This window comes from Daphnia pulex, chromosome 10, assembly GCF_021134715.1.
Source record: "Daphnia pulex isolate KAP4 chromosome 10, ASM2113471v1".
Classification (NCBI taxonomy): domain Eukaryota; kingdom Metazoa; phylum Arthropoda; class Branchiopoda; order Diplostraca; family Daphniidae; genus Daphnia; species Daphnia pulex.
The window spans coordinates 261,878-287,214 of NC_060026.1; the positions used below are offsets into that span (position 1 = coordinate 261,878).

General features: G+C 40.3%; 3 protein-coding genes and 3 long non-coding RNA genes across 8 annotated transcripts; 4 read left to right on the top strand and 2 right to left on the bottom strand.

Moving 5' to 3' along the window:
• On the bottom strand, positions 1-24,334 carry LOC124204472. The gene is made up of 11 exons (XR_006878900.1): positions 24,249-24,334; positions 24,053-24,137; positions 23,851-23,980; positions 23,643-23,716; positions 23,394-23,553; positions 23,065-23,297; positions 20,306-20,417; positions 18,744-18,867; positions 14,118-14,310; positions 115-228; positions 1-55 (listed from the first exon to the last, which is right to left on the bottom strand). It is a non-coding gene; the product is annotated as an uncharacterized LOC124204472 (long non-coding RNA).
• Positions 2,131-3,591, top strand: LOC124204470. 2 transcript variants are annotated; one of them, XR_006878897.1, is made up of 6 exons: positions 2,131-2,241; positions 2,318-2,502; positions 2,574-2,733; positions 2,805-2,963; positions 3,090-3,311; positions 3,375-3,591. It is a non-coding gene; the product is annotated as an uncharacterized LOC124204470 (long non-coding RNA). The 2 variants fall into 2 exon arrangements; XR_006878898.1 differs by having other exon boundaries at positions 3,162-3,311.
• On the bottom strand, positions 3,654-5,851 carry LOC124204469. The gene is made up of 9 exons (XR_006878896.1): positions 5,572-5,851; positions 5,311-5,495; positions 5,080-5,239; positions 4,850-5,008; positions 4,636-4,723; positions 4,357-4,499; positions 4,133-4,298; positions 3,925-4,059; positions 3,654-3,852 (listed from the first exon to the last, which is right to left on the bottom strand). It is a non-coding gene; the product is annotated as an uncharacterized LOC124204469 (long non-coding RNA).
• On the top strand, positions 7,775-9,926 carry LOC124204466. Of its 2 annotated transcripts, XM_046601537.1 has the most exons (3): positions 7,775-7,866; positions 8,020-8,539; positions 8,612-9,926. In XM_046601537.1, the coding sequence occupies exons 2-3, from the start codon at positions 8,030-8,032 to the stop codon at positions 9,788-9,790; spliced, it is 1,689 nt and encodes a 562-aa protein (XP_046457493.1). In that variant the 5' UTR covers positions 7,775-7,866; positions 8,020-8,029; the 3' UTR covers positions 9,791-9,926. The 2 variants fall into 2 exon arrangements, with proteins under 2 accessions (XP_046457493.1, XP_046457494.1); XM_046601538.1 differs by lacking the exon at positions 7,775-7,866 and having other exon boundaries at positions 7,910-8,539; positions 8,612-9,920.
• On the top strand, positions 10,845-12,758 carry LOC124204467. Its single transcript, XM_046601539.1, has 2 exons — positions 10,845-11,360; positions 11,440-12,758. Exons 1-2 carry the CDS (start codon positions 10,851-10,853, stop codon positions 12,613-12,615), a joined length of 1,686 nt encoding a protein of 561 aa, XP_046457495.1. The 5' UTR covers positions 10,845-10,850; the 3' UTR covers positions 12,616-12,758.
• Positions 14,869-17,944, top strand: LOC124204464 (putative ankyrin repeat protein RF_0381). Its single transcript, XM_046601536.1, has 4 exons — positions 14,869-15,139; positions 15,209-15,355; positions 15,425-17,593; positions 17,743-17,944. Exon 3 carries the CDS (start codon positions 15,444-15,446, stop codon positions 17,547-17,549), a length of 2,106 nt encoding a protein of 701 aa, XP_046457492.1. The 5' UTR covers positions 14,869-15,139; positions 15,209-15,355; positions 15,425-15,443; the 3' UTR covers positions 17,550-17,593; positions 17,743-17,944.
• Positions 24,335-25,337: the final 1,003 nt, after the last annotated feature.

Sequence of the window (25,337 nt, forward strand, 5' to 3'; positions counted from 1 at the left end):
ATGGCACAGTGCAGAGAAGTAAACCTGATTTAAATCCGGCAAGGGGCAAACCTGACTGAAATTTATTGACACTGATAAATCCTCTTTCTTACTGAATTGTAGTGACAACAATACCTCTAATCAATCATAGATTGTCCTAAATTACATTAACAACCCAAGTGATGTCCATGTCAACCACTTGAGTGGCAGCAATTTCTTGTCCACAGGTCGTCACGGAAATATGGAAACCTGAAATAAAGTCAAATAAACTTATAGCATCACATCAAAAATAAATACAATAAATTAAAATTTTCTGTGAAGGACATTCACCATTACTCACAATGTATGTAAAACTTAAGAATAATTTACAGATATGTCATGTGTGTAGTGAAGCTTAAAACTTATGTAGGTAATAAAAATGACAGCTTACTTCAGAGGAGAAAAAAACTATTTCCTGGTTTTGTTAAAAGAAACTATAAAAACAATGAAGTTACTGAAACCGACTAAATTAATCCAGTGTTTAGAAACTTCCAATCTAATATGACATTAATGGAAACTATCTGGAATGAGTGCAGAGGGGTAAATGTGTTCAAAATGCATGCACCATATTGAACTCACATTTGGGACAATGAGAATTCTCTCAAAATAACTAACTAGCAAATAGAATTTCCTCAGTTTTGGAAGACACAGAGCTCTTGGATAGGACCATTTCATCCTTATCATCACAAGCACCTGCAGGTCACATAAAAACTTGTCTAAAAATATTTAGTCCAGAATGAATTAAGAATCCAAAAGTGTGTTACCTATTCATCAATGATTGGCGGAGATATAGGACCGGTCGAAATAGGCCCCGACGAAATAGGCCCGGCAAATAGGACCGGACGAAATAGGACCCTACGAAATAGGCCCACTTTTTAAATATTTTTAAAGCGGTCCTATTTCTCCGTCAAAGTGGGCCTATTTCTCCCAATTATTTCTAAGTTCCATAAGGTACTCTGAAATATTTAAAAAAAATAAATTCGACCTACTCTACATGAGCGAGAAGGCGGAATAATCTACGAGAGATCCGCCACCGTATATATTCATTGCCGTAGCTCAAACCACGATGATTGATTTCACACATTGCCGTTTCGTTTTTCACATGTTAGGCAGCTGATTCCCGTCTTTATTTTTTGATGAACGTATTCCCCTTTATCTTAACTGTAAAATTCATTTTTTACAAACGTCGTTTTCACTTATTAACTATCGCTAATTTAAAAAAATGAACAAATTTCCGTGTTTTCTTCGCCATTTATTTGTTCCGTAGCTCGATCCCCCCTTCAGCGGCTCAGCCTTGAACGCGTCTCTCCCCTTTCAGCGGCTCAGCCTTGAACGCGTCTCCCCCCTCTACCTATGCCAGTACTCAGGTGAAGTAGGAAATGAACATGTTTGATGAAATAAATCTTACGGATTGATTTCAAACATATCCATAACAATTTCATGTTTTTTTTTTAAGCAACAAACGCATATCACTTTTAAGTTTCTTGTTTTATGGGGCTGACGCGAGGTGCTGCTCAAGCCGGCCAGAAGGGTGGTCGAGCGGGGGAGGCTGCACGCACTCATGGGAGAGGGGTGAGTGAAGGGGGGTTTACCTGGGCCATACCATACACGCCCATGTTTTCCCTTCTCCGTATATGTTAAAGGATGGACTAGTGGTTAGCAACTCGGGCTATGAATCTCAAGCGCTGGTGTTCGAATCTCGGCCATGTCGATAAAGATTTTTATTTACAAAATATTTTAGAAAATTAATAGCTCAACAGCATAAAGCGGTGTGGAACTATCCTGGCGAAATTGATGGTTTTTTCTTTTTTTAATTGATTTAATATACAGCACGAAAAGGAAATTTCTATTATAGTTGAATACCAAATGTGGTTTTGAAGATTTCCATCTATCGGTGATAGTAGCGTCACTAGCGTGGTTCAATAGCGTCATGAAGATGGCGTCATCTGCTCATCGTCAACTTCAGCGTTTAATTTACAAATAAGAAATAGAAATCTTATAAAAAAATTAAAATAGCTTCAAGATGTGTACATTTTATTTTTAATCATTTTAAAATTTGTATTGCAATTTTCGTTACATTTAATCTGTAAGAATTCGATTCTGAATCATTCTCATTTCAAATCGATTCACACACATAGCAGACGCTAACACATCAAGCGTCATCAATAGCGTGGTCTATGGTGCAATGCTATCACTGGAGTAAGGCGTTTATCTTCTATTCGGGTATGTTAGAGAACTCTTATCATGTTATTTTCAATCTTTAGTTTCTAATATTGTAATTATCAACTTGTGTGGATAGGTAGCGTCATGATTGGCCTACCCTGATGGCGTCATGATCGCTGCTGATTGCCTTTCAAATAGGTTTTCAGCATTCTGCTTACACCTTTGGCATAGAGTCACATATTTCACAATCCAACATCAATTGGTACCAACAGCAGCCCTTCTCTCCATCATACAGAAGGGTCTGAGATCAGTGTTGGAGATGTGTGTGACAATTTTAATATGATGAAATTTATCTACCACCAAATTTTTACTCTTATGTTTTTGTTTTTCAGGATGGTTCGGAACAACCCATGGAAAGCTTATCACTCATTGATGCTGTGATGCCTGATGTTGTTGCAAGTCGTCAACAGCAAACCCAGAACAAACAGAAACCACAAGTGGTAAAGACAGAACCACCAAATTCCAATGGAGATGAACCCATGCATTCCAATCGTAAGATAGTCACTACTTTTTTTTGATCCCCTGAACTGCTTACTTATTTTCCCTTCAACTATTTAATGAAGGCTGGGAAGAGGAAACAGGAGTAGAGATACCTGCCAGCAAATCAACTGTACTTCGTGGCCATGAATCTGAAGTTTTCATCTGTCTGCGCCTGAACCCAACAACATTCAGAAGGGTGGAACTGAAGTTCCGAGCAACAAAGATGTCACCTCACTTGACTGGTATGTAAGTTGTGCTATGTAATGCTATGTGTAATGTAATGTGTATGTAAGCAAGTGCTTTTGACGGAAGTGTAAGTTTGGTTTTACTATTTCATTCGATTTGTTTTAATTTTATTTCATTTCAAGGTATTTGCTGGGATAACTGAACAGAAGTTTTAAAGAAAGACTGAAACAATTGACAAGACCCATCTCTTCTAGATTTCACCGTCCAACTGGCTTCTGTAAAAGAAGCGAGCAGGCTGAGTCTTGAGACACTGGCAACAGAAGTTCGAGAATGGAAATCACAGATTGATGACCTTCAGAAGGAATTGTTAGTTGCAGATCCCGATCTTATCGATTTTATGTAAGGTCTGTTAATATTTTTACTGGAACGTGTAATTTCTTTACTTAATTTTTACACTTTTTTCTCAGGATTTCTAGTTGAAGCAAAGGAGAAAGTGTTGGCAATGCAGAATGCATTCATGGAACAATTAATCATTTAATTCGACAATTCTAACGTAATACGAAGGAAACCTGATTTATGGCTTATTTAATAGCTTAGCTTATCGTCGTTAGTAACTTGCATCGTAACGAATTAATTTTTTGGTAGCTTCTTGATTGTTTAAACGAAGTACAAGGTTAAAATCAATGCATTATAGTAGCGTTGTATAATGTACAATCCACTTAATGGCCACTGAATGAGATGGAATATTGGAATGTTAAACTTTATTGAAGTGAGAAAAATTTAATTTGAACAAAATGAGGCTGACTGGAAACAAACTAAGATGAATAATTAAATTTTAGTACTGACTCGTTCTTCTAAAATCTGATTTTCCGTCCGTATCTGTTCGAGGTCACTTTGCAGTCGCCTAATTTTGGTAGCAATATTCTTACGTAATTCGGTCTCCGCCTGATTACGAAACAAACAGCATCATTATTTGACAATAATGCAAACAAACAAACAAAAATTAGCGAAACATACTTGATCTTCTAAATCCTTTATCTCTCGTGACAAGTTGCCAGATTCTTTCACTAATTTTTGGATGTCAGAGCAATCAGTTTGCAATGAAATCAAATAATTGTAAATACGCCGGGCAATCTCATCCGATTTGGCCATCTAATAAAAAAAGAAAAAGGTAACAACATTTTTTTATTAATAATATCAGCATTTTGATAGTAGTAATAGATACCCGAAAAATAATTTCATCCGTAACGGTAAACGTACGCTCAACTTTTCCCTGTATTGAATTGATTTCACGCTGCACACTTTTTACATCTTCAAGCACCCGATGCATTTCTTCATTTTATTTTTTGACGTTGGCTACGATACTCAGTATTCTTTGAGTATAAAATGTTCTAAAAAGAAAGAGATACAACTATCTCGTTACTCAAGTGGATAACAAAAGTTTATTACCTTGTTAGTACTGAAGGTGGCATAGATTCGATATGCGTTTGAAGTTTTTGTATAGTATCTTCTTTAGTACGAATTTCTTCTACAATGCTTCTTAAGGACGTCACTGTATGTTCAAGTGCAGCTTTAAGCTTCTCGCCTGCACTCTGTTCAGATAAAAAGAAGAAAATCAGAAACAAAAAATATTAATGTAGAGATACTTAATTATATTTTCGTGACGAAGAATTTTAGAACACATTATCTTATTTTTATTGATGTATAAAATGTATTGGCACTAGTTACCTGAATAGCATTCAGGTTCCCAATCTTTTGCCTTGTCAATTGTTTCAGTCTTTCTTTAAAACTTCTGTTCAGTTATCCCAGCAAATACCTTGAAATGAAATAAAATTAAAACAAATCGAATGAAATAGTAAAACCAAACTTACACTTCCGTCAAAAGCACTTGCTTACATACACATTACATTACACATAGCATTACATAGCACAACTTACATACCAGTCAAGTGAGGTGACATCTTTGTTGCTCGGAACTTCAGTTCCACCCTTCTGAATGTTGTTGGGTTCAGGCGCAGACAGATGAAAACTTCAGATTCATGGCCACGAAGTACAGTTGATTTGCTGGCAGGTATCTCTACTCCTGTTTCCTCTTCCCAGCCTTCATTAAATAGTTGAAGGGAAAATAAGTAAGCAGTTCAGGGGATCAAAAAAAAGTAGTGACTATCTTACGATTGGAATGCATGGGTTCATCTCCATTGGAATTTGGTGGTTCTGTCTTTACCACTTGTGGTTTCTGTTTGTTCTGGGTTTGCTGTTGACGACTTGCAACAACATCAGGCATCACAGCATCAATGAGTGATAAGCTTTCCATGGGTTGTTCCGAACCATCCTGAAAAACAAAAACATAAGAGTAAAAATTTGGTGGTAGATAAATTTCATCATATTAAAATTGTCACACACATCTCCAACACTGATCTCAGACCCTTCTGTATGATGGAGAGAAGGGCTGCTGTTGGTACCAATTGATGTTGGATTGTGAAATATGTGACTCTATGCCAAAGGTGTAAGCAGAATGCTGAAAACCTATTTGAAAGGCAATCAGCAGCGATCATGACGCCATCAGGGTAGGCCAATCATGACGCTACCTATCCACACAAGTTGATAATTACAATATTAGAAACTAAAGATTGAAAATAACATGATAAGAGTTCTCTAACATACCCGAATAGAAGATAAACGCCTTACTCCAGTGATAGCATTGCACCATAGACCACGCTATTGATGACGCTTGATGTGTTAGCGTCTGCTATGTGTGTGAATCGATTTGAAATGAGAATGATTCAGAATCGAATTCTTACAGATTAAATGTAACGAAAATTGCAATACAAATTTTAAAATGATTAAAAATAAAATGTACACATCTTGAAGCTATTTTAATTTTTTTATAAGATTTCTATTTCTTATTTGTAAATTAAACGCTGAAGTTGACGATGAGCAGATGACGCCATCTTCATGACGCTATTGAACCACGCTAGTGACGCTACTATCACCGATAGATGGAAATCTTCAAAACCACATTTGGTATTCAACTATAATAGAAATTTCCTTTTCGTGCTGTATATTAAATCAATTAAAAAAAGAAAAAACCATCAATTTCGCCAGGATAGTTCCACACCGCTTTATGCTGTTGAGCTATTAATTTTCTAAAATATTTTGTAAATAAAAATCTTTATCGACATGGCCGAGATTCGAACACCAGCGCTTGAGATTCATAGCCCGAGTTGCTAACCACTAGTCCATCCTTTAACATATACGGAGAAGGGAAAACATGGGCGTGTATGGTATGGCCCAGGTAAACCCCCCTTCACTCACCCCTCTCCCATGAGTGCGTGCAGCCTCCCCCGCTCGACCACCCTTCTGGCCGGCTTGAGCAGCACCTCGCGTCAGCCCCATAAAACAAGAAACTTAAAAGTGATATGCGTTTGTTGCTTAAAAAAAAAACATGAAATTGTTATGGATATGTTTGAAATCAATCCGTAAGATTTATTTCATCAAACATGTTCATTTCCTACTTCACCTGAGTACTGGCATAGGTAGAGGGGGGAGACGCGTTCAAGGCTGAGCCGCTGAAAGGGGAGAGACGCGTTCAAGGCTGAGCCGCTGAAGGGGGGATCGAGCTACGGAACAAATAAATGGCGAAGAAAACACGGAAATTTGTTCATTTTTTTAAATTAGCGATAGTTAATAAGTGAAAACGACGTTTGTAAAAAATGAATTTTACAGTTAAGATAAAGGGGAATACGTTCATCAAAAAATAAAGACGGGAATCAGCTGCCTAACATGTGAAAAACGAAACGGCAATGTGTGAAATCAATCATCGTGGTTTGAGCTACGGCAATGAATATATACGGTGGCGGATCTCTCGTAGATTATTCCGCCTTCTCGCTCATGTAGAGTAGGTCGAATTTATTTTTTTTAAATATTTCAGACAGAGTACCTTATGGAACTTAGAATTAATTGGGAGAAATAGGCCCACTTTGACGGAGAAATAGGACCGCTTTAAAAATATTTAAAAAGTGGGCCTATTTCGTATGGTCCTATTTCGTCCGGTCCTATTTGCCGGGCCTATTTCGTCGGGGCCTATTTCGACCGGTCCTATATCTCCGGTCTCCCACGTCACTACCCGCCATCACCAACACGACAAGCGGCGATAAAATCATAATACGGAATCTCTGCATGTGACATCTAGCGTTGCTTTAATGGATTAACTAATTTATTCACATAGTCCGCTACCTCCGTTAGCAAGTACCCGAACGAAGGGCTATTTGTGATTTTAGCGTTATTCAAAAAAATCGAAACAGCATATGACGTATAAAAGTGAACTAATCTAGTACATCTTTGTGATTTGACACTTAAAAAAACATGGAATAATATAAAAAATATAATTAAGTTTTTTAAAAACTATATTTGACCAGGTTCTAAATTATTACAAAACTGGATTAAAATAACTTTTTTTCCGCTGCTATTAGTATGAATTGATCTGTATTAACGGATACCACGAAAAAGCGGTATCCGTTTTAATAATGACGAACAGGTTATGTGGCGGCCAGAAAGGAAAAAAACCCATGGACTATTTCACAACAAATCAAATTTCATGGTTGTGAATCTTTTTTTAGTGCCGGCATTCCCTTTCTCATGTTCATCAATAACGAACTGATAAACGTATAGTGTAAGCGATACACTGAACTATATAACAGGAGAACTATAACGTCACCGCAAACCCCGCTTCCTAACCCTCGACAACAGCTTCCCACCCCAATGAAAATAACGGAAAATCCAACGTTTCAACGACAGCGTGGAAAAAGGGCGGATGAAACCTGTTACGATGAAAGTCCTTGTATTTTTTTAAAAGCCCTTGAATTTGACGGACTGACAGTCAGTCGCAAGTCTTTGACACAGTCAGAAATAACCGTGGCAATCAACACTTAAAAAAGTACCAAAGCTGAAATTCCTTTAGTAAGTTAAACTTTAATTTGGCATTCACATTTTGTGTACGATATCTCAACATTGAGAATTGATTGTCACAAAATTAACCAACGAAGAATTAATTCTAAGATTAACCATTCCTGAATTAATATTTGTTTTCTTGTTTTCCTTTCTTGATTTTAGTTTGATAAAAATGGATGACCACCAAACAAATAATGGACTGGCCATTTCCATCGCACAGCAATGCACCGATTTCAGACACGAGAATCAGATGAAGTTGTGCACATTACCATTGGAAAATACCTCCAACTTTTCGGAGGCATCCGCCATAGTCAAGCGATACTCTTTTGGCAAACCCAACCAATTAAAATGCAAAACGAGCAAAACTATTTTGGTGATGGGAGCCACGGGATCGGGAAAGACGACGTGGATCAACGCCATGGTCAATTACGTCCTGGGTGTCGAATGGGACGATCCTTTTCGTTTTATTCTCGTCGACGAAAATCTCAGAGGAGGCTCACAAGCCAACAGCCAGACTCAGGAAGTTACAGCCTACGACCTCCATTACCAAAATGGATTCCGCATTCCATTTTCGCTGACTATTGTAGACACACCGGGATTTGGCGACACCGGCGGAATTGCGCGAGACAAGGAAATTACTACGGCCATCGAGGAACTCTTCAGAGATAAAAACGGAATTGTGGTATTAATTATTGTTAATTCTATTCATCAGCGAGAATAAAAATCTAGCTTATAAAAATATTTATTAACCTAGGAATTGGATGCCGTTGGATTCGTGGTCCAATCCGCACTCGTCCGTCTAACAACTTCTCAAAAATACATTTTCAATTCAGTTTTGGGAATTTTCGGCAAGGACGTTAAAGAAAATATCCGATTCCTCGTCACCTTTTCCGATGGAAGAAAACCGCCAGTCTTGGAGGCCATTAAAGAAGCCGAGCTTCCCTGTCGGATGGACTCGAAGGGGCTGCCTTGCCACCAGAAATTCAACAACGGCGCCATTTACACCAACAACCAAGATGAAGATGACAGCATGTCACCCATCGAATGGAAGAACGGAATGACAAATTTCAAGTCGTTTTTCGTCGGCCTGTCAGAAATGTCGATTACATCGCTGCAACTGACCAAAGAAGTCTTGGCAAATAGACGTCAATTGGAAATGAAACTCAAATGGATGCAGGACGGCATCCCGCAACATTTGACACAAATGGAGGAGTTGCGGAAGAAAGAAGAAATCGTCAGGATGCACAACGTGGCAATCGACGCCAATCAAAACTTTGAGATTAAAGTGAAAGTCGCCAAGAAGATACAAGATCCCATCAATTCCACCGCGCTGAGCTGCAACAGTTGCGAGAGGACTTGTCAAGACGATTGCAATCCTAACACAGCAATAGCTCACGTCGAAGCCTTCTGCGAAATTACGGGAGCATTTGCCGCCATTCCATTTCTTGGTTTGCTGGCACTCGGCATTCAACATGCAGTTAATGCGGCCACCGACCCGCAATGCAAAATCTGCAAGTGCGTGAGCTCAAAGCACGAAAAAGGACAATTCCGCTGGATCTGCAAAGACGTGGAGGAGACTCATACCGTGGAGGATATGCGCAACAATTACGAAAAGGCCAAAGGAAAGAAGATGGACGCCGAAGAGCTGGTGACAGCACTGAGAAACGATCTCGACCTCCTGAAAAAGGAAATTATCAAAACCATCGACGAAATAAAAGTCTTGCACAATGAGCTCAAAAATAATGCGCTGCACGGCAATCCACTCACGACTCCGGAGTACATCCGGATGATGATCGATAACGAGAAAAAGACTGGTCAAGAAGGATCGGAGGAGAGAATCAAAAGTTTACAGGAACTATTGCCGTTGGCCAAGATGGCCGGTGACATAATGGAAGATGCAACCGGATTCGTCAAAGAACAGCTGAAGGACTGATCCTTGCACATAGGTGACTGGAAATCTACTGATGACATCGATTTCTTGCCTTTAAAGCCGCAAGTAGGGTAAAAGACATGTGTTATTCTCATAATGTATGTTGCTATTATTGTGAATACAGCATGAAATCACTAAATCAGTTTGCGCATCGTCGATTTTGAAAAAAGAATACAATTTTTAGTTATTCACAATATTAAGACTCATTAACTGTTTTGTCCATCGATAAAGCAACGAATAAATTTCAATTTAGCAAATTCTAATCAAAGACAATTCAGGTGGAAGCCATCGAGAAATTGAGAAGACGGAAACAATTTAAAATTAGGAAAATGGCGGGAAAAGAAAAAAGTGTAATTTGTAATCTAACAATTTCCGGAGGGGGTGGGGGTTCCGGTTTCTTTTGATTGATCGTTTAAACGGATACCACGAAAAAGTGGTATCCGTTTTAACAGTGACTAACGAGTTATGATGACAGAATTTAAAAAAAAACCCACGGCCTAGTTCAATACTAAATCAAATTCCAGTGGTCATGAATCACGTTTTTAATCTCAGCATCCCGTTTTTGCTTTACCTTCATCAATGAAGAAATCACACAAAGTATAGTATCAAAGCGGACCACTGAAAACTATAACTGGAGAACAAATGTCACCGCAAAACCCGTTTCCTATACAAACCCACGGAAATAACAAGTCTGCCGTTTAAACTGTAGCGTAAAAAAAAGGGCGGATGAAACCTGATTCGATGAAAGAGCTAGTCAATTTAAAAAAAGCCCATGAATTTGAAGGACTAACAGTCAGTCGCAATTCTTTGTCAAAGTCAAATATAACCATAGCAATCGGCTCTTGCACTACCAAATCCACTTGTAAGTGACACTTTCATTTTGTATACGTATTTCATGCACCTGAACCGAATTACCTTTCATTAGCCGTTGCATAGATTTAAATGGTCCTTTGTTGAATTTCTTTTCAAGTGGAAAACTAAAACACCAAGTATTTCCATTGAATTAATTCAACGATGAACACGCCATTCTTAAATTTTAATTTGATTTTAGTTAACAGATAAAATGCCTAACCGATCAAATGAGAGACTTGCAATTACCATCGTCAATAAATGCACCGATGTCAGACTCGAGAACAATATGAAGTTGTGGAAATTACCTTTAGATAAAAACACGGCCGACTTCTCAGAGGCGTCGGCCATAGTCAAGCGATACTCTTTAGGCAAACCGAACCCATTCGAGTGTAACACGAGCAAAACTATTTTACTGACGGGGGAAACTGGATCGGGAAAAACGACGTGGATCAATGCCATGGTCAATTACGTCCTGGGAGTCGAATGGGACGATCCTTTTCGCTTTATTCTCGTCGACGAAGATGTTAGGGGAGGGTCGCAAGCCAATAGTCAAACGCAAGGAGTCACGGCCTACGATCTACACCATCAAAATGGATTCCGCATTCCATTTTCCCTGACTATTGTAGACACGCCGGGATTTGGAGACACCGGAGGAATTGCGCGAGACAAGGAAATCACATCGGCCATCGAAAAACTCTTTAAACATAAAAATGGCATCGAGGTACACTTTTCTACTATTTCTGTGTTGTTCAGTATACATTATTCAATAACGAACGATGTATAAATATTTATCAATCAAGGAATTGGATGCAGTTGGCTTCGTCGTGAAATCGTCTGATGCCCGTCTCACCGTTTCGCAAAAATACATTTTCAATTCCGTCCTGTCCATTTTCGGCAAAGACGTCAAAGAAAACGTCCATTTCCTCGCCACTTTTGCCGACGGAAAACGACCGCTAGTCTTGGATGCCATCAAAGAGGCCAAACTTCCCTGTCAGACAGATTCCAAAGGATTGCCGTGCTATCAAAAATTCAACAACGGCGCCATTTACGTTAATAATCAAGATGAAGAAGACGAGTCTTCGCCAATCGAATGGAAAAACGGAATGAAGAATTTCAAATCTTTTTTCAACGAGCTGTCAGATATGCGAACTAAATCGCTGCAAATGACCATTGAAGTCTTGGAGTACAGAAAGCAGCTGGAAATGAAACTCAGATGGACCAAGGACGCCATCCCGAAGCATTTAACTAAAATGGAGGAGTTGAAAACCAAAGAATCCTTCATCGAGTTGCACAAAATGGAAGTGGACGCCAATCAGAATTTTGAGATCAGAGTGCCAGTCTCCAAAAAATTAAAGGTGCCCGTCGAGCGCCTGACAGCGATGAACTGCGCAAGTTGCGAAACGACCTGCCACTATCCATGCGATCCTAATTTGCTAATGGGTTGGTGCCCAGCGTTTTCTTCGGAAAATCTGACCGGCGGAGTCTTTGGTTTTCTGGCTGAAAAAGTGGTGAATACATTTCGCGAGGCCGACTGCAAAGTCTGTCCCTGCAACTGCAGCAGCAAAAGTCACGAGAACGAAAAACATCGATGGACCTACAAAATTGTGGAGGAGACGCAAACCCTCAAGGATGTGCGGGAAAAGTACGAAAAGGCCAAGGGGAAAAAGATGGACGCCGAAGAGCTGGTGATAGCTTTGAAAAAGGATGTCGACATCCTGAAAAAGGACATCGTCAAAGCCATCGACGATATCAAAGTCTTGCACAACGAACTGAAAAGGAACGCGCTGCACGGCAATCCACTCACGACTCCAGAGTACATCCGGATGATGATCGAGAACGAGAAGAACGAACGTAAAGACGGATTCACGGTGAGAATCAAGAGCTTGGAAGAATTGTTGCCACTGGCCAAGATGACGGACGACATCGTGGGAAATGCGGCCGGATTCGTCAAAGAACAGTTAAAAGGTTTGATTTAGCTATGGACACTGGCGCATACCGCATCTGGCAGTCTCATCTTTTTAATAGTCTTGATTCGTTTGACCACCGAATCCAATCTATATCATTGACTTTGAACAAATTTTTGAGACAGTTAAAGATGAATAAAAAGGTCGCTGAAACTCACATTTGTCAATCTTGTCTAGTATTTTTTAGCGTTTAGAATTTTATCTTTAACAACTGTTCTTTCCCTTTATCAAGTGGTCGTACTAGAAAAAATATCAAAAGAGATTCAATCGTCGACGGTTGTTTCTTTAGAACGAAACGAAGAGCTGCTTCAGAGCTAAGGTTTTAATAGTCGCGAAAACGTCAATTTCATCATTTAAGGGATAAGTTATGTAAAAATCACTAAACGGAAAACTCGGCAGGGAAAATGCGCATCAGCAAAAATCGCTTTTCACTGCGGGTTGGGGGCTCACTTGCTGATATTAAGAAGAATTGTCAAAACATCTCCACAGCGGATTTTGACTTTAATTGATTTGAATGACGTTCACATCTTAAATTGAGTTAGATTCTAATTGATTGACCTGCAAATATTGCCCTTCCATCTTTCCTTGTTCTACATGTCAAAATAAGTTACTATACGTACGCAGTCACAGAGACGGAGATTGATTAACTTTCAAGGACACATTCTGACATTCTGATGGAGGATAATAGCCTACATTAATATCTAATCAAATAGAACGAGCGCAAGTCCCTTAAAGACGATGACATACATTCAGCAGTTTAGAGGCGTAGGTAAGTCAGCTCAACTTTTGCTGAACATGAAAAATGGCTCACTTCCCCTCCATATTTGACTTGGTCTGGAAATGAGGCAACCGCTATTAACTATAGCACCGCAGACCGCAGATAAGCAACTGCAACAACAATGAGGTGAGACTGACACTTCCGGCTAAAATAAAAATTCGGGCGATAAACAAATTCACTACACCAATGCGTAAAAGCCTCCAATCACGATAAAAAGGCAATCGACCTCGAAAACGACACACAAATCAAAAGACAAAAGTGGAGACAACAATTTTGATCACCGTTATCCAAAAAATCCTATCCGAAAAGCTAACAATGTCATTGTAAGTTTCTAATCGCATCACTGCACCATACCGTCCCACATGCATGCATGCGGGTACATGCGGTGGATTCAAACGACGCCCAAACAGAAACGCAATAAGCAAAGCAACAACTTCTCAACATTCTCAAAATTCCTTTGCTCTATCGCAGCAAAATCTCGGCTCAAGTTCAATAAAACATCAAAAGAATATTAACAATCAAGGCAACTTATCATCTAAAATTCAGCATAAGCCTCGCTTAACTAAACCTAAACATGAATTATAAAGAAAAAAAAACTAGCAGCGTGTTTACTTCCGGTGAGCCCAATTTAAAATCTTGCTCCATATAGCGCAGCCATTAATTCGAAAAACAAATACTACCAAACAGTCTCCCGTTCAAACACATCTAGAGAAAGCATAGAGAAAATTTCACATACCAGGAATATGTGCTGCTGTCTCTGTAGTTGAATTCGACGGTTTTTCTCTCTCCATCCTATCCACTACATCTCCATGCTTTCTCCGGTTAGACGCAACAAATTGACGATCACAGAAAGGCGTTTGTTCTGCTATCCTATGCGTCCATCGTCCGTCGACACCGCCTTTCCCGCATTCCGGCAAAACACCAATTAACTGGAAATCGAAAAAAAAAAAATATGATAATGATGTGTAATTAGGCTATTTAAAAACATTCAACGACTTTCAAGGTTAAATTCACATAGCTGGTTTACTTTATAAGCGACCGCCGAACTAGTGATGAAATCAAGGAAAATAATGCTTCAAAGAATACTTAAAAAACAAGTGCTATTCAACAATCTGTTTCAAATAATGAATAGCAGAGAATATGATCTGGACACTGACGGAAGAGAAAGAACATTTCCTAATTTTGACACGATTAATCCGGTTGAATACTTTCGGTTAAAAGTCAATACCTTATAAGAAAAGCATGAAATTTTTTTAAAAAAAAAAGTAAATAAAAAATCGTCGAGTCAGGCGACTCACTAATGCTACAATTTGCCACTTTGCTTTTATCGCATTGCTCCTCTTTTTACATCAGGCTGAAAACAAGGAGAAGGAAAAAGAGACGAAGGGAAGAAAGAAAGAAAGAAAACGGGGGGATTCAGACCAACAAGTTTTTGCATATGTTTGAACGGAAACAAAAAGCACACAGTCATCGTTCTAGTCGCATCCACCCAGACATATTACAACAGCAGTTGACTTCTGTTGCTAGAGGCAGTATCGCTCGACAACTAAAGGAGAACAGTCGCAGCCAAAGTGGCTCTCTCCACAATCCGACAGTGTCCATATCACATCAAACCCAAATCAGTTAAAACCGGTTAAAACTGCAATAAAACAAAACTCGTTGTGATCAAAAGACAGTTCATCTTAATTCATCTTAATCGGAAAAACGATACGTCGAGAACAGTGCCAACTACAACTTGGACTCGGATTTCATCAACAGGTTGGTGAAACAGAGAAAACCAAAGTGACTTTGAAAATTGACATTTTTTTCATTTGACATGTTCTCTAGATAACGATTAAATGATGAGAGCATTGTTGACATTTGACAGTTGAAAGGTTTAACAATTTTGCGTGTTGCGTCGCGTACAACACGCCCATTGCGTCCGACACACCCGAAAGGTTCTCGACGTTTCTGGACTTGGTGCTGCTGGTGTCGGTAAGAAAAGACTCTTTGACACGTCGCATTATCACCGATGAATCATTATCATTGCATTAATTGAAACAGGTTTGGGACACCAACCGACATGTCAACTACTTCGTGTGCCCTGCCCAAAGGCAAACTGTTTCTAGGAAAGATACTCCATGTTCAGCACGTTGATCAAACAAGAGCAACGACCACCGAAATCTCCGATTTGGAGTTGATCCTCAACGTCTTGAAAGAGGTTCGCTATAGACGGGACGAGGAGGAAGAAGAGAAAGAAGAAGAGGAGGAAGAAGAAGAGGAAATGGAAGAGGAAATGGAAGAGGAAATGGAAGAGGAAATGGAAGAGGAAATGGAAGAGGAGGATTCGAAACGTGATGGCGATCGCGATAAATACGCGTCTCCTGGCAAGTCGGCGAAATTCAAAATTTTAAAACAATCTTTTGGAAATCTAATCTTTGACATCGGGGTCTACTCCAACCCCCTGCCCGTAGTGCCGAACGTGTCAATAGCGTTTCACGCCTTTGCCGTTTTCAGAACAAATCAAATACCCGAGTCAGAATCTGCAGCAATGTGGTGGTCGTTTGAGAAGAATGGCAAGTACGTCATTCTGCAACAGTCGCCAAACAAAGCGGACGTCCTAGAATCGGTCTTCGATGTCAACGAGGAGGAAATTGGACCGCGACTTTTGCCAGTGAAAGAGTTGACGACTGCGCAGGGCAAGTACATGCCCCTGGAAGATTTATTAGAAAGCATTCTGTATAGCAGTCAACTGAGCACAGCCTATCATGTGTGGTCGGCAAACTGCCAGAAATTCGCCTCGTACGTGTTCCAAACTGCCAATGGCGAAGGGAAAAAATGGAAAACGGTGACATGTGGATCGCTCCCCGACGAAAAAGAAACACTCTTCGGTGCAGGTGTCAACGCCATTCGATACGACTCGATTGCAAAGCAAGACAAACTGATTCCTTACTACCAAGCCATTCTCGAGAAGGAAGGACTACCGGAATTCAAGAGGATTTTGTCAAATTACTCGAGCCAATTCATCAACCAAGTCGATTGCCATGGCTACACTCTGCTCGACTGGGCCCGAGCTTTTTCAAGAGACGATCTCGAAAACCACTTGATTGAAGACAAAGGCGCCGTCCACCAACCCACCGATAGCAAGTCGTCGCGACAAAACACCTTTCATATCGCCCTGCAATATTTAGACTCGAAAAAAGACGATGCCAAATTATGTATCGACGGCATAGACTTGGCCGGCGTCAATTTGATCGACGACTCGGCCCTGCATTTGGCGCTATACGGAGGCAAATGGAAGATAGCCATGGACATTCTAAAAAAAATGAAGAAACTGTCCATGCCAGTTGACAGAGCCAATAGTAAAGGAGAAATAATTCTTCACGTAATCGCCAAATTGGCTTGCCCTCCCACAATTTTTGCAGAGATCCTGGACGCCATCCCTAAAGAAAAAGTCGACATGACCGACGACGAAGGATTCAACGCCCTTCACTGGGCAACTAAAATAGGATCACCAAGGAAAGTCAAATCGCTGTTGGAGAACGGGGCCGATGTGAACGTGGAAACCGAAGATGGAGACACCGCCCTTGACTTGGCAATACAAGACGAATTGAACTTGGAATACAAGAACAAAATTGTTGAGCAGCTTTTGAAGTACAAGGCAAAAGGCAACACTGACGATGCTGGTTTCACGCCACTTCACCTTGCCATTATGGAAGACGAGATTGCAATCGAACAAATTAGGAAAATGATGGAAATGTGTCCTGGCGATGTCAATTTGCAAGACCACTACCATGGGGACACTCCTCTAATGAGGGTGTTGGACAATCAATCAAATACTAAAACGGAACTACTGCTGGAAGTTGCAAACGTAAACATACAAAACAACGACGGTATGACGGGGCTGCACTATGCTGCAATGTGGCCAACCATACCAGACAAATTGTTCGAGACAATTCTTTGCCAGTCGATTGATATGAATGCAAAAGACAACAAAGGAGACACTGCCCTTCACTGTGCATTGAGGGAAAAATCGGCTGGTGCCGCACTACAGCTTTTACGAGCGGAAAATGTGGACGCTAACATCAGAAACGAGAAAAACGAGATGGCCATTCATTTGGCCGAAAAATGGGAAAATATTCCAATCGAAATTTCCAAGTTGATTCGAGAAAAAACTACGGTGATGTAAATAGAGCAGCAAGCATCAAGGAATCCATTCCATAGTAACAACAGGTAAGCACCGTATTATTCCATTACCATCAAAGAAAAGCCTTCCACTTTTATCCCACCCTCTCTTTGTTTTGTCACGTCTAAATAACCCTTTCGTTTCCTTTTTTTAAAAATGTGCCCCCTCATTTTCTTATTTTTTTAAATAATTTTAGAGAAACTCAAAGCAGAGGCGAGCAAGGACTGACCGAGCAATCCACCAGAGACTGAGGAGAAAGTGTTGCCAGTCATCTTATCCATTTATTGGGCGCAAATGGCACTTCAATTGTCTTCCATTTAATTTTTGATTTGTTCTATGAAGAATAAAAAATTATGTATAGCTAAAGTGGCTGCTAAATACAGAGAAGCAAAGTGGGATGGAGCCTATTTCAGTACATTTTTTTCTTCTATATTTATCTAGGATTGTGGTAAAAAAAATGTTAAGTCGGTCATTCAAACTAGTTTTCGACTCGAACAAGAAAAACTGAAATGTTGAGTGCGCCGCTAAACATTTCAGTTGCCCAGATAATGTCACAAGTCCGCACAACCAGGAGGAATCGCCACACCAAAAATGCGGAATCCTCGGCTTAATTTTATCTCGGGAGTCTTTAGTCGTTGGTAATATCACCGTCTTCATTACCAACGATCTAGAAATCTCTTTAGAAACCAACGTAAAACCCAAAGACTATGATTATCAACATTTTACAATTTTGATCATCATCATCCGAAAGACCCTATCAGAGATGCTGGCACAAAGATAAATCTAATCGCATCGCTGCACCAACCCTACGTAAGGTACGAAGTCCAAGTACACACGTAAGGTGCGATGCGGTGGTTTCAAGCAACGTCCTATTCTTTACCACAAACAGAAACAAGAAAAGCAGACAGTCTTGCACTTTCTGTGCCTACTTAGTTCGAGATTCAGACCAAGCTCATTTTTCACGGTTCTCTAATCAAAGCAAATCAAGCTGAGGCCGAACTTCAATCGCCATTCAATGAATCGACAACTTGACATCCGCAAATTCAACTGGCGCCTGGCAAAAGAACCGAACCTCAATTTAAATGACGGGCAACGCGTAGTACTTCAGGTGAGCCTTCCGGATGAGGAAAATAAAAAATCAGATACTTGGCCGTACTGACACACACAGGGGAAAATCAAAAAATTAATTCCACATACCAGTATTATGTGCTGCTGTCTCTGTATTCGACGGGTTGTCAACTCCAAATGATTAGAGAAGCCGTTTATTCTGTCGAGGCCGTCGACATTGCCATCGACGCATCCAGGCAAAACACCATTGAACCTGGGGAAAAAAGAAAAATGATATAATGAATAAATGAAATATTGGGCTAATTAAAAACATTTGACGCCTTCAACGACAAACGCACATCACTTCTCTCAAATTTCTGCTAATGCAATACAGCACGGGAAACTATATGATTAAATTCGTTCGTTCGTTATTAGTTCACAAAAAAAGAAACAGAAAAAGTTTCAATATTATGTAATAAGCAAGGAGAGAGAGCACATCCGCCGCTGTGTGTGTGTACTACTTGTTGATACCAAGAATACAATAATTGATATAACAATTTTAACAATGATAGTGGGTGGGGCCGGGGACGCCACTGCCCGGCTCTGTAACCTGGATATACGGATCTGAAACTAGCACGAAACGCCCTCACATACACGCAGTTCACAAGTTGTTGTCCACATGATACACCGGGCGGTGTATGACAAGGACAACATTGTTGGATTCCAGCGGAAGCAATTACGCATATGATCACCGAGATTATTCGACTAGCGTATAGAGCCAGCACCCACTTGTATGCAACACATTCCCAATTCAACACGACGGAAACAAGGCAATTAACCCAATGACTGCGCAAACAAGGGCACCTTGCACTGTCAGATATACAGCGCCAGTTTCCCATTATCCCACATTTCATTTGCCTTTTGCGCCGACTGAGGAATATTGGACCGATCCCAATATCGACGAAAACCGTCCCCCAGCCAACCCTCCCGAGTTCCCTCTCCTGCATCAAGTCACGGGGTCCAAATGACGCCACAGTGGCGCCAGAGCGGGTGTATGACCAACCAACAATACTCACCACGGGGTTCGAACCCTGGTCCCCAGGTGCACCACTGCACCTTTTCCTAAATGACGCCTTATCCAATACACCCACTCGCCCCCTTTTATTAATGTAAAAAGAAAATGCTTTGAATAATTTTAAATTTCAGTGGATCATCAGCGGTCTGAAATCTTGTGTATCGATGATGATTGATAATCGAAAATTAACTTTTTTGACACACGTCGTGAAAAAAATATCCGACGAATTAAAAAAGATGAGCACAAAAAGCCCAAACTGTTATGGTAATAGTCGATGACGACCGAACCGGATCTGTTACTGGCAACCAAAGACAGACGAATATTAACTATTACAATTTTGATCACCATCAACTGAAAAATCCCATGAGAAGAGCTAGCTCTGACATTGTTAGTTTCTAATCGCATCACTAGGCCTACTACTTTATGAAAAGCAAAATCTCGACTAAGTTCCAAAATATCAAAATAATATAAGCAATCTAGACGACTTAACTGGACTTCACTTTTGACTTGGCGCGTTTACTTCCGGTAAGACCATTTTAAAACCTTGGATCATTGATGATGCGAGAAAAAAAATACTACCATTAAACTTGCCCGTATTAACACATCTAGAGAAAGAAAAGAGCAAATTTCACATTACCAGGAATGGGAGCTGCTATGCCATCTTTGCATTGGAATTTCGATGATTCTTCCTCTTCTTCCCATTCTCCGGTTAGCCGCAACAAATTGATGATTACAGGGAGGCGGTTATTCTGCCCGTCGACGCGGCCATTTACGCATCCGGCCCAGCATCAGTGAACAGAAATAGAAAAAACAATTCAGCGCATTTCAACTAACAATTTCGTATCGTCTGAATCGACCGATTGCGACGAGAAATTTGAACAAAAGATTTTTTTAAAAAAAAGGAGGAATCAGCGCAAAATTATTCAAAGGCAAACGTTCAACACAGGAGGAAGGAGGCCTTTATGTTCTCTAGATTTAGAATTTTCATTTGTAAAACCAAGAGAAACGAATCAACGAAATACCGATAGGGCCGTATGTGTCGCTTTTAATTTTCAGATTGGATAGCTTGATACGCGACGATGCTGTCTAATAATAAGCGAGTCATGACTAATGTCAACATTTATATCTCCAACGTATACCCTAATCATGAGACTGCTGCTGAGAACTGGTCATCTACTGAGATATCTGAAAAATCAGTGGTGTCGACTTGCTAATAAAGAATATGAAATGATGTCTTCCACGGTCTTCCAGTTGAGTCCATTCTTTTTTGTTCACAACTCACAATGACGTCATAATGATGGCGAAACGTCATTGACCTATCTAAAAACGGAAAACCCCTTAGTCCTTTATCCCACCAACCACAAAAGCGGAACAGCCACTGAATTACTACAAGGAGAACTGACGTCACTGATAAACCCACTTCTTACAACTTCGTCAGATTTTTTCTCTCTTAATGAATGGAATGAAACTGACTAGTTAGAATGACTAAATAGGTTTCGAGCCAGACGGGGAAAATATGGGAGTGGACTACATCAAACAAGTACATCTTTCTTAAAACATTTTGATCGGTTCAAATTCAACATTAGTCATTTCAAGTAGTTCGAACATGAAAACATTTTTAAATTTGGTTGAGAAAATTTAAAAAAAGTGTAAAAAGCAATGGACAATAAACCTGAATGGAGATACAGCAGCTTGATTCTTTGCCACAATATGCGAATTTTATGAGTTACGACCTTCTGATTGTTGTTTTTCCCGATAGCTTACGAAATGGGGAATTTTTTCCCAGGACTCTAATATCAACCATGACGAAACCTTTTTTAGTCCTCCCTCCTCCTCGATCTGTGACGTGATCATGAACACGATGGGAATAGGGAAGTACACTATTCTGACTTGGCAACCGGTGGGAAAGTGGGCACAGCTTAAGGCGTCGCGGTTAAAACCTGTTTCGACGAAAAACTAGTACAAAAGCAATGGGATTGAATGGACTAACAGTCAGTCGCAAATCTGCCTTCGACGCAATCAGTTAAACTTTGGCCCTCGCCTCTTGCTGGTTAACTACCAACCCCGCTTTGTAAGTCGCACTTTAGTTTTACATTCGCATTTCCCGCACCCAAATCGCCCAAGAATCTGATACGACCAACCACATCGCTGAAAATGACCGAAGGATTTTTGAAAAACCGACACCAATTGGAAATGAAACTCAAGTGGATGCAGGACGTCATCCCACAACATTTGACTCAAATGGAGGAGCTGCTAAAGAAAGAAACCTTCATCGAGTTGCACAAAATGGAAGTGGACGCCAATCAAAACTTTGAAATAAAAGTGAAAGTCGCCAAGTACGTACAAGATCCTGTCCCTTCAACCGCGCTGAGCTGCAAAAATTGCGAGAGGACTTGCCAGGACCACTGCCATCCCAGTACTGAAATAGCACACTGTGAAGCATTCTACGAAATTACAGAGGCATCAGCTGCCATTCCAATCTTCAATTGGCTTGCGCTTGCTATTCAACATGCGGCCAATGAAGCAAATGACCCGGTATGTAAAATTTGCAACTGTTTAAGCACAGAGCACGAAAAAGGACAATTCCGCTGGAACGGCAGAAACGTGGAGGAGACGCACACGCTGGAGGAGATGCGGGAAAAATACGAAAAGGCCAAGGGAGAGAAGATGGACGCCGAAGAGCTGGTGACAGCACTGAGAAACGATCTCGACCTCCTGAAAAAGGACATTGTTAAAAGCATAGACATGATCAAGGAATTGAACCACTGTCTCAAGCAGGATGCCGGCAATCCGCTCACGACTCCGGAGTACATCCGGATGATGATCGAAAACGAGAAGAGAGAATGTCAAAAAGGATCGGCTGAAAGAATCAAGACTTTGGAGGAACTGTTACCGCTGACCAAGATGACCTATGACATAATAGAAGATTGACACAGATTTCTGAAGAAGCAAATACAAGTCTAATTCTTGCAAAATGTGTTGGAAGGTGCAAATTAAGCATACTCTACACGCAACTAGTAATTATAATAGTATGAAAGGCATGTGGTAATATTGTGTACATATTAAACCTCTAAATTACTGAATAAAATAATGAAATCACTCTTTTTTCTAATTCGCCATGGAAATTTTAACTACAAGTCAAATGTACCCTAAAATACGGTCCCACAATTTTCTTTCGGTAATCTCGATCGACGAGTGGGACAAGCCAAATAATATTTTAATTTTTAATGGGGCCCAGAGGAACAGGAGAGACGACCATGATTATTGTCAGCATTTTAAAAATAGATTTAGGGGAACGAAGTTAAGTGCTCGACAACAGAATTTAGCTACCTGGGTACTTTTTTACTTTCGACTCAACGATGAATTCAAAAAGAAAACGAAAAATAGACAACTCACTTGTTGTGTGGAACTGTGAAGAGGGTAAAGTGCTGAAATCTCGTCACTTAAAGGAGGACGGACGAAGTCAGATCGACCAGCTGATTCCGTTTTCGGTTGCGTCGTTCCGTTCAAGGCCTTCAAGGGTACTGATCAATCTCTTATTCCTCAGCGACATGTAAGGGGCTTATTTTAAATCGAGCCCATCGATCTCAATTTCGTCTTCCATCCGACGGATGCTGCTTCTCCTTCAACTGAAATGAACTTTTAAAAAAGGTGCAATCGAATTTAACTGAAAGGGCATTTTGGCGACAAACAACACCCTCACTGGATCTCTTGGCGAGTCATACCGGTCAAAATGTTAGTTCTTCAACACTGGACACCAATGCTGTTCCACAACTGGCTACTTTATATAGGCGACTGTCGAGTGTCTCTCAGCTGTCAAGGCCGAGTCAAACATTTCGGATGGACGTTTTCTTGATTTTATGATTGTGATACTGACGGTAAAAGCTAGAAAAAGAGTCGAGCAGAAAGATTATTAGAAATGAAAGAATTTCGAGGATAGGACAAAATAAATAAATACAATTAGATAAAATAACCTGTAGAATTGCGACGGACATACACGTTCCATTTTGTTGGCAAGACACGTCCACCACCACTTCTGACTGCAAATCTTTGCTTTCCAATATTCACAACATCCAAAGAAACAACACAAAAATTAAAAAAATGCACTTTAGGTACTCCTCAATTGGTTACGAGTGCAGAGTTGGATTTTTATGACACACTTAAGTTAATTAAATGATGTACTTCACGTTGGAGAGCCGACATAGACCGGATCTAGATTATCCTTAAATTAGAATCTACTAGGATGTAGCCACCGAATGCCAGATTATATCGCCTTGCTTTGCGATTGCCATTGAGTCTGCAACTGCCTAGACTTATAAGAAAAATTAAAACATGTGTAACCATCAGGTAACCATCAAGTGTCACCTGTAAATCTAATACTCACCAAAACGCAGGGATAGTCAATTGTCAAGCAACTCCATTTACGTTTGATCATGGAGCAGTCTCAAACCAAGTTTTTCCTGTCACAACTGTAAAAAGCAAACAATCACAAAACAATTAATTGATGTACAAATGAATGAGAATATAAACATTTAAGGAAACTAATAGGACACTACACTGTGTTTTAAAATTTCTGTTACCAACAGATTGCCTGCGTGTTGTCTACCCATTTCTATCAGAATAAACTTTGTCAGTCAGAGAATCTTTCTTTTGTCTAAATTAAATATATACAACTACAAATGAAACATGCTTATATCCAAAATACATACTATAAATCCGTTGAATAAATAACTTGAAACGGAAAGCTCCAAGGCCCTGAATTGTCGTTAAATGATAAATTTCATCATCGATTCGCAGACGCCGGCGTACAGATGGCGTCGATAAAAATTCGAATTGACCAATGGGAAGGCGCGGATAGTCCGATCGCCAGCGTGAGACTTGATTAACTCGTTTAATACAATGTTAAACATAATCAATCTCGTTGAAATTGATTGAAATATGTGGGTAAAAATGTGTTGACGCCATTCAATCATTGTTGAAAGGTTTTCCTCCAACGGGAAAATTTCTACATTGAATAAAATGGTCCGTTTGGCACTTGCTGCTAAAAGAACGGGTCGCTAGTTGATATAAGCAGCACCAATCATCGCAACATGTATTTTGACTTTAGCGATCAATTTGCAAAAGTAAGAAAATGGGAAAAGTAAAGAAGCAAGTTCCAGTGAGCAACGCCCAGCCGGCGCCTCAGAAGAATGGTGGTGTGACCAAAGCCAAAGCCAAAGCCAAAGCCAAAGCCAAAGCCAAAGCCAAAGCCAAGACTGTTCGAAAACAAGGACCTGTCCAACGACCGATAATTCCTGCCCAACGAGCGATTATTCCTGTTATACAACGACCCATACTAACCATCCAACAACGTTTACTGGCGGCGATACAGTTAGTCCCCTATTCCCCCCTGGCGGGACCAGCCAAGATACAGAATCTCAAAACAGCCTATACTCAACTGCACGTTCTCAACCTCTCGCTATTAGGTATGCATCAGTTTGTGTGCGCTAAGGGGAAAGGGAAAGGAAGTGCAACAGACCAAGATGTTGACATGCAGGTGGTATTAAGAGTGATCAAGTTAGAAAACACCGCTGATCCTCTTGGATTCTTGTCCGTTCCCATGTCCGTCAGCGACGTCGACAAAGTCATCTCCGTCCGGAATAAGACGGCCCATCTGAATCTCAACGAAA

What these genes read in the sequence shown, in the direction of transcription:
- LOC124204467 (XM_046601539.1), top strand. Translation starts at nt 10,851, where the DNA reads ATGCCTAACCGATCAAATGAGAGACTTGCAATTACCATCGTCAATAAA. An exon ending in AACATAAAAATGGCATCGAG is followed by an intron (nt 11,361 to 11,439) that starts GTACACTTTTCT and finishes TTATCAATCAAG; the next exon opens with GAATTGGATGCAGTTGGCTT.
- LOC124204464 (XM_046601536.1), top strand. Translation starts at nt 15,444, where the DNA reads ATGTCAACTACTTCGTGTGCCCTGCCCAAAGGCAAACTGTTTCTAGGA.
- LOC124204466 (XM_046601537.1), top strand. Translation starts at nt 8,030, where the DNA reads ATGGATGACCACCAAACAAATAATGGACTGGCCATTTCCATCGCACAG. An exon ending in GAGATAAAAACGGAATTGTG is followed by an intron (nt 8,540 to 8,611) that starts GTATTAATTATT and finishes TTATTAACCTAG; the next exon opens with GAATTGGATGCCGTTGGATT.